We start from the raw sequence: 8,797 nt of genomic DNA, 5'->3' as shown, positions 1-8,797 counted from the left end.
AGAGGCTTGGCTATAGCAAGCAACTTGTTCAAAGCAAGGCTCCCAACCTCTCTAGGTCATAACACACTGAAAACATGTCCATGAACACTTGGGTGAATTAATATTTCCTGCCTAGGAGGCAATATTTCCTAACACTTGTACAATTAATTCCTGGTCCTGTCTGGCAACTCTAGGTTTGAGGGATCCATTTCTTTCCACCCTTTAACACATCTGTGGCAGCTGTGAGACACATCAGTTGGGAAACATTGGTTTAAAGCTACACAGCCTGGGGCTTCCCTGATGATTCATGACTGTAAAGAATCCACCTGTCAATGCAGGAGATCCAACTTCAATCACTGGGTCAGGAAGATCCCCTGGAGAAGGGAACAGCAACCCACTACAGTATTCTGCTTGGAGAATCCCATGGACAGAAGAGCCTAGCAGGCTACACTCCATGGGGTCACAAAGAGTCGGACATGACTGAGTGATTAACACTTTCATACAGCCCACCTGAGCTTTCTGTCCCACCATACCCATCTCCCTTGATGACCCAACCTCAGCAGTACAGGAAACCCCAACTAAACAGAGAACCTTTATGGTGAGCACCACTCTTCCTTCATCACTTCTTAGGAGTTCAAACCCGTGACTGAGATAACATCTCTAACTCAACTTTATGGGGCACATCCAAAATGTCCATATGACATGGTGCACTATAACAAAGACATGGACTTTATTTAGGCACAGATACATTTTCTGGCAAGGTAAGAAGAGGTTTAAAATTACAACTTCCTGGGGCAACTGCTTCTGGTGTACTTCTGAGAGGAAGGTGGGAAGTGGGGTGGGGGACTGGGTCACAAGCATTAAGCACAAGAAGCTCACCAATGAGGAAGAACTAAGCAGGAAGAAAAGAGAAAAAGGAGGCTTTGGAGGAAGAAGAAAAAGAGGAAAGGGGAAGGGTCCTTGAGGAAGGTGGAAGAGGAGGAGGAGAAAGAGGAGGAAGAAAGGAGGTCTTGAGGAAGGAGGAGGCAGCTTAGGAGGAAGTTGGCCTCAGACCATACAAGGTAGACTATGTCAGACATCGCTAGGCCTGCGTTGGTTCAGCTGGGCCTGCTCCAGAGGAAGAAATTGCAGCGGGAAGAGGGGTCAGTGGGAGGACCCTGGGGCCTGGCACACATGTAGAAGTGGCGGCCCAGGTTGGGTCCTGGCTTCTTTACAGTTCGCATTACACATGGCTCCCTGTGTCCCCCACAGAGGGGCATGGGAGAGGGTCCTCCCAGCAGAGACTTCCAGAATGAGGTCCGTATCTCCTTTTCATCCTTGGCCTCTGAAGCCTTGGCCTGCCCCTCCACCACATTGGCCATCATGTCCTCTTCTGAGGTCTTTGGGGTCATAAGGGTGCCCAGGCTAGGAAGATCCAAGTTAGAAGTTTGGGGGCGACTGGAGGATGGCTGGAAGTAGCTCATCAGGTTTTTTTGGCCTCTACTAGAGACAGTTTTACTTGACCGGGACCTAGTTGAGCGCACACGGGCTTTGTTTTGGCGCATGTATACCTGTGTTTGATTGCTGGGCTGTAGTGCTGATTGCTTGAACACAGGATCTTGTTTGAGGTGAACCAGGAATCGTAGGATCTTGAGTTGGGTACCTGCAAACTCGGGGAGGAAGCAGGTGCACAGAGGTGGGCACTGTTTTGCTGGCACAGAGGACACACTTAAGACTGCACCCACAGGGCAGTGATCAGAGCCCATCACCTCAGGCAGCAAGAAGGAGTCCTGAAAGGTGTCTATGACCAGGGTCCTATCCCCCAACACGTAGTCAAGCCGGGAGCCATAGTTCAAATGGCGGGCACCACTGACTGTCGACCAACAGGTGAAGGCCCCCTTCTGCTTTGGGTGGAAGCAGCGGTAGCTATCGATGAAGGGTCCCATGTGGGAGCCATTCTCGCACCCCAGGTTACTGAGCAAACCATCCATCCACTTGCGCCCTGGGTCCTCTTCAAAGCATTCCTGGGGAAAAGGGAAGAAGACAAAGAAAGAGGCAGAACTAGATGCCTAGAACTGTAAGGGACTAACTGTTTCATTTTACAGACAAGAAAATGTGGTTGTTCCAAAGAAGAATGCTCAAGGTCATACAGTCTGGAACTGGCAGAGCTGGGATTCACTTTGCATCCTTACTGATTTAAAAGCTCATGCTTCTTTTTACTTCTGCATCAAGCTACATCTACTTTGCACTGGGCCATAAATCCTGGGCCTGAAAGTTTCCTGTTGGTTAATCAAAGCAATTCTCAGAATTGCTCACCAAGGGAATGGAAAATAAGATGTGTAGAATGGTTACCTCCAGGAAGTTGGGCTACAATTAGGAGTTAAGACTGTTGCCTTTTCATGTAAACCCTTTAGTACTATTTTGGTATTTGTTTTGGTATTTGAGGGGCTCAAAGGATTCACAACTGAATACTTCCTTTGGCTCTGATTCCTAATTCATCATCCACCCAATCCACTTACTCATCCATTCAATGCAACAAATGTTCAAAGAACACTGACTATGTGCCAGGTGTGATATGAGTGACAAAGTGGGACCCTGATCTAGTCTTGGGGACCAACAAGGCTTTCTTTTAGCAAGAGATCTGGAGCTGAGAAGTGAAGATTGAGCAAGAATAACCCAGGCAGAAGGTGTTACAAATTGAGAGAACAACTTATGCAATGGGCCTGTGGAGGGAGGGAACAGTGTACCCAGAAGACTGGAGGGGCAATGAGACTATGGACCAGAGTACCAATAGGAGATAACTATCATAGTCCACATAAGCAAGATATGATGGTTACTTAGACTAGGGTGGTGCCAGAGGAGACAAAATGAAATTAAGAGATGATTTGGAGCTAGAATAGACAGTACTCACTGGCCAACTGAATGGGAAAAGGCAGGGTAGAGAAGGACAATACTAACACGATTCCCTGGCTTCTGGTTGGAGCAACCAAGAGGATGGACGGTACCATTTAGGGAGGATGAGACTAGAATAGCTGGTCTTGTGGGAAGTGGACATATTCTGCTATTTTGGAAAGATTGTGTTTTCATGTCATCTGGTATTATTCTTTTTTGTTGGGAAAAAAAGAACACATAAAGTGCACTCAAGAGATCTAGGATATTTCTGAACTAAGAAGAGAACACATAAAGGTGTATGACACTATCACAGGAAGCAGGAAGAACAGATTAAGTAAATACCCGATGAGGAATAAGGTAGGGAGGACTGATGGCTTTCAGTTTGCAGTGTATACTTCCTTCCCCACCATGACCATCACCAGTCTCTATCTCATTTCTGCTCATTTTCCCCATTGGGAGACACATCTATGTCCTGTGGGTCTTCTGCAAACCAATCAAGGAATCTTCCTACAGCCTCTTCTTTGAGGCAAGCAATGATGAGAACTGACTTGAAGATTCTAGCACAGTGGTTCTTCAGACTGAATATACAATAAAATCAGCCTGGGAGTTTTTAAAACATACTGCTACCCTGGCCTCACATCCAATAGATTCTGACTTAATTGGTCTACGGTTACATCAAGGTATTGATATTTTTGTAAAGCTACTTATTTTAATGTGCTTTCAGAGGTTGAGAATCATTGGCCTACAGGGACTCAGAGATGAGGGGTTGATACAAGAAAAGAAAACAGAAGGGAGGGGATGCCCACCAATTCAGAGGACAGTGAGAAAAGCCAAAATGAGAATAACTTGTGCAATGGGCAGAGAGTAGAAAACCTAGGTGGAGTGGATGGAGTGTGAAGGGGTGCTGAGGATGGGAATAAAAGACTGAGCACAGACAAGGAAGAACCTTGAATGCCAGGCCTGGGTGTTTGCTCTGCATGTCTGCAAGGTAACTGGGAGGTATTAAAGATTTGTGAGCAGGAAACATACTCTATTAGGGAAATGATCCAGATAATGTGGAGTTCGAGGCCCTCAAAATCTGACTGGAACTCTCTAGCCCCGTCCTCTGCTACTCACCTTCCTTCCCTGTCATCCCCTAATAAGAAGGGGACTTGTAGTTCCTAATGCACACCAGCCAAATTCTCACCTTGCAGTCTTTGCTCATCATGCCAGAATGATTTGCTCTCCACTCCACCCCCAAGTTCTTTTCTACTCATCTTTTAAGACTCTGCCATTTTAAGATATCTCCCCTGAAGTCCAGACACTATTCTATAATTGACTCGTCATGTGTCCATAGCCAACCACCATGCTGAGAGCTCTGGGGGGCCAACAGTCAGAACTGACTGATAAATGAGTCCACAGCATAATCCTCAGTGCTTTGAGAACAGAATTTCAAACTAAGCTCTGCTTTTCCACGAAGGATATTTGCCACTGGGCCAAAAAACAGCACTGATTGGCTGAACAGAATCAGTCAGGAGTGAGATCAAAGGCCTAATGGGAACCTTACCATGTTGACTGCATCCCAGTGATCAATGGGGCGGTGGGCTGTATTCAGATCACCCAGAATGATAACATGGCTGAAAAACATAAAATGAATGTCAAGAAAAGGAAGCAGCAGTCCTGGCCCATCTACTGTCTCCTGGGCCCAAGATCTGCCACCTGCCACATAGACGTGAAGATGGGATCCAACAGCAACTCGTAGTAGTCCACCTCTCCAATTTCACTATAACCTTGATGCCTTTTACAAATGACCAACCCAATTCTGATCTCCAAAGGTAAAACTGTTTCTTTTTTGACATGATTGTCTCACTGATCTCTACCAAATGGCATCTTTCTGATCCTTCAAAGATGAGCTCAGGTACCATTCCCTCTAGGAAGCATCTCTTGATTATTCCAACCCAACCTCACTTTCCTGTCCTTCTCTGGGACAAGACTTTTCATTTGTTCTAAGTACGTTACCCTCCTCTTATTTCACCCTTAAAACTTTACTGAGGTAGGGATTCATATAGGGCTTCTCTGATAGCACAGCTGGTAAATAATCCACCTGCAATGCAGGAGACCCCGGTTCGATTTCTGGGTCAAGAAGATCCACTGGAGAATGGATAGGCTACCCACTCCAGTATTCTTGGGCTTCCCTGGTGGCTCAGGTGGTAAAGAATCTAACTGCAATGCGGGAGACCTGGGTTCGATCCCTGGGTTGGGAAGATCCCCTACAGAAGGGAACAGCCACCCACTCCAGTATTCTGACCTGGAGAATTCCATGGACTGTATAGTCCATAGAGTAGCAAAGAGAACAACATGACTGAGTGACTTTCACGTTCAGGGTTTCATATACTTATTTTACAAAAGAGAAAACAGAGGCAGGACTAGCTTTTGGGCTCATAGTGAGTAAAAGGAGAAGCCATGGTATGTGACCAGAGGTATCTGAGTACAAAACTCATATCTGTATCACTTTACTTGGTCCTCACAAGCTCTTAAACAGAAGAGCCTATTCCCTTGGGCATGCTGTTGTCTACAACTAGGCTGTGAATGAATTCAAAATACAAAGATCCCACATCCCTCCCAATGGGTCCTGACACAGGACTGGGCACCCAGGACAAGCTCAAGGAATCCTTGCTGCACAGGCTTACGGTACCTGCCAGCTGCCAGGAGAGCTTCTGCTCGGATCTGCAGCAAGCGATAGAAGCGCATCTTAAAGGTGAGTCGCTCAGGCTTCCCAGGGTCCGCATGGGGGCAGTAAACGTTGATTAGGGTCAAGGTCTTCTCCTTCCCTTCCCATGTGCTGGGAAGAAGAGAACCAGCCCATCAAAAAGGGATCACCTGCAAGCCACCCTTCCCCTTCCCACAGCATGTGACTTCCACTCAAGGTTGTCTATGGGATGAAAGTAAAGGAAAGGGATAGAGAAACATGAATGAGCTGGCATACACAGGACTTGAGGATTGACTATACCTATGATGACACACAGGTAAACCAAGTAACGTGCTGCCATTCACAATGATAGGCCACAGAAGGAGAGCAATCTGGGGCAGTAAGTTCAAGGTTGACTAACTTGCTTTTGAGGCACCTGTGGTAATAAATGTTAGGCCTCCCAACCAGGCTCCCTCCCACCTCAGCCCCAAGCAGAGACAGAGAACTCAAAACTCAGAGAAGAATAAAATTTGTTCAGGGTCACAAACTAGGTAGCTTAGCCAGGACTAAAGTCCAGGAATGGCAAGTTCAGGAAGTTTTCCAATGGTGGATGCATGTTTATAAGGCAAGCCTTAGAACCACCACATTCACAGAGTTGAACTAGCAATGATGGGTGACAGGGGGATGTGGACTATTACCAGATTTTGTGTTGTGTGAGGAGGGCCCGGCCCTCACTATCCAGAGCTCGAAGCTCCTCTTGGGTGAAGTCATCCACGTTTCCATAGCAACCCACATCCCCATTCTGAGTGGAAAGCAGGCCACTCAGGCCTTCTTCAGCAGCCACTGGGGTAGCACTGTCCTTACAGAAAGTGGCTACACCTGGAGACAGAGAGGGTACTGGAGACTGAGCAGGCCTGGCAGTCAACAGCCTGTTGCACAGCCTATTGCCCCTGCACAGGTCACATGCTCAGCTTCATCAAGCATAGCTCTCTTGATGACTCAAGGGCCATGGATACTTGGGGCAAGTCTACTCAAACCCTGGGTCTCAGTTCCTTCATCTTGAAAAGATACAGATTAATAACAGCTAATATTCTAAGTGCTTTACATGTTAGCTGCTCAGAAAATGCTATTATTATTATCATATGAACTAATAAGTTCAGTTCTTGCAACAGCCCTAAGAAGTACACATTATCCCCCTTTTCAAAGTGAGGAACTTTGAGCATAAAAAAGTTAAATAGCTAGCCAGAGGGTACACAGCTAGAAGTGAGCTAGGATTCAAACTCAGGCAGTCAGGCTCCAGAGCTCACATAACTAACCACCACTTTTGTGCTTTTGCAATCCAATATTATACAAAAAAAAATCCTTCATATAATCTTATGTGGCTTTATCTCTGTAGATAAAAAGCCTAATTTCTTACTGCCTTCTCATTAAATATTGAGAACCCTTTTCCACCTGCCCTCATCACTTTAAAGTCCCCAGAAAGACCCATTTACCCGAATAGCCACTGCGGTTGCGGCTGAAGCTGAAATAGGAGTTGTAGCCCTCAATGATAGCCAAGGGCTCTGTCAGCACATCCCCTGGGGGAAAAAATATGTAAGATTACATCAGAGATAAAACTAGAAAGGCCTGGAATTATAGCTATAGGCTAATTTCTTGCACACATCAGAGCCAGGGTGGGAAGGGAAAATTAAGTATCTATGATTAGAGAAGTTAGAAAGGTGGGGACGATAGAGGAAACTGATACCAGAATTACAAGAAAGGGGAAGACTACCTAATGGGAGGTGAAGAATTAGGTGGGAAAAGGCTAGGTGACTGGAGGAAGTTGGGGGTAAGAAATGGTTATATGGGAGAGAAGACTGGGAATCTGAGCAGGAGGTAGGAGAGACAGGGAATTGGAAGATTTGAACAGAGGATGCAGGGAAAGTAGGTAACTGGTCTTAAAGGTGGTTGGGTGGGAGCGGAAAGGAATCAGGGGATTGAGCTGTGGGGCAGGGGGGGTGGAGGCGTTGTGTGTGCAGGGAATTACCAGAGTCTAAGCTTGGGGGTGGACATGAAGTAGGAATGAGAGGCTCTCTGGAGAAGGAAATGGCAACCCAACTCAAGTATTCTAGTCTGGAGAATCCCTTGGACAGAGGAGCCTGGGGCTATAGTCCATGGGGTTGCAGAGAGTCAGACATGACTTAGCAACCGAGCACTCAGCTGGGGAGGAGACAGGGGGTAGAGATAAGGGGATCTGGTGACTTTAGATAGAGGTTTAAAAAGGAGGAAATTAGGGAGTCTAAACTGGGGACAAAGATGGGGTGGGAATTAAAGGATATGGACTGCGGGCAGAAAAGGGAAATTGGGGGAATCTGACTTGGGAGTGGGAGATGGAAAGTGTGTAGGGGAAGGAAATTCGGGGGACTTAGCTGGGGTAGGAGAATGAGTAGGAATTGGGATGTGAAACAAGATGGAAACTGCAAAGGGGAGAGAATTATGATTTCGCCGAGGCCGGGAGATTATGTGGGAATTAGGAGATCTAGCTAGAGCGTGAAACAGAGAGGGGAGATCGGGATTCCGAATTGGCTCTAAGGGGAGGATTCTAAGAATAAAGAAATGGGAAAGTGAAGTATATGGAGCAGCGGGAAAAAGTTAGCAGAAAGGGGAAAGTATGGTAGGCGGTCCTAAATTCTTGAGTGCTCACTGGTTACTTTGGTCTCCTGAAGACAGACGATATCTGCATCCAGCTTGTCCAAAATGCGCCCCATGGCCATGGCGCTGCAGCTGCTGGGCTCCTCGTATTTCACCCCTTGCAAGGGGCTCCGGATCCCATTGATGTTCCAGCTCACCAAGCGCAACATGTCGACAACTAATTACAATGTCTTTAAGCCCGCGCCCAACACAGGCGCTAGGGGAACCACTGGAAACTTTCAAGTCCAGCAGGCCTGGGCCTCCCGCGCGCGCGCGCGCGCATTTGCGCAGGCTTTCTAGTGAGTGCCACCCTAAACGGTCGGACGTACGTGGGGCGGGGCTTCAAGCTCTTCAGTTTTCATTGGCAGGAGGAGCGGAAGCTAATGGGGAAGGTGCGGTCGGTCTCCCCTAGGGGAAATGAATAGCGAGAGAAAGGTCACGGGTTGCGCTTCTCCTACCACCCAACACTGGCTCGTGTGCCTGAGTCTGATTCCGTTTCTACTCTGCTCAAAAGTCCCTTTGGTGCTTTTGATTGCTTACAAACGAGATTTCACCACTATTCAAGTGGCAGAGCCTTAAGCGGAACCGCGCAGCCAGCGGAAGCACGCA

At 47.2% G+C, this 8,797-nt stretch overlaps 1 protein-coding gene across 1 annotated transcript; it reads right to left on the bottom strand.

Annotated features, from left to right (window-relative positions):
* Positions 1-688: 688 nt before the first annotated feature.
* On the bottom strand, positions 689-8,447 carry APEX2 (apurinic/apyrimidinic endodeoxyribonuclease 2). The gene is made up of 6 exons (XM_052663237.1): positions 8,202-8,447; positions 7,012-7,095; positions 6,217-6,397; positions 5,525-5,671; positions 4,397-4,466; positions 689-1,982 (listed from the first exon to the last, which is right to left on the bottom strand). Exons 1-6 carry the CDS (start codon positions 8,356-8,358, stop codon positions 1,077-1,079), a joined length of 1,545 nt encoding a protein of 514 aa, XP_052519197.1. The 5' UTR covers positions 8,359-8,447; the 3' UTR covers positions 689-1,076.
* Positions 8,448-8,797: the final 350 nt, after the last annotated feature.

Source organism: Budorcas taxicolor, chromosome X, assembly GCF_023091745.1.
Source record: "Budorcas taxicolor isolate Tak-1 chromosome X, Takin1.1, whole genome shotgun sequence".
NCBI classification, from domain to species: domain Eukaryota; kingdom Metazoa; phylum Chordata; class Mammalia; order Artiodactyla; family Bovidae; genus Budorcas; species Budorcas taxicolor.
This window is presented reverse-complemented; position numbering and strand designations above follow the sequence as displayed.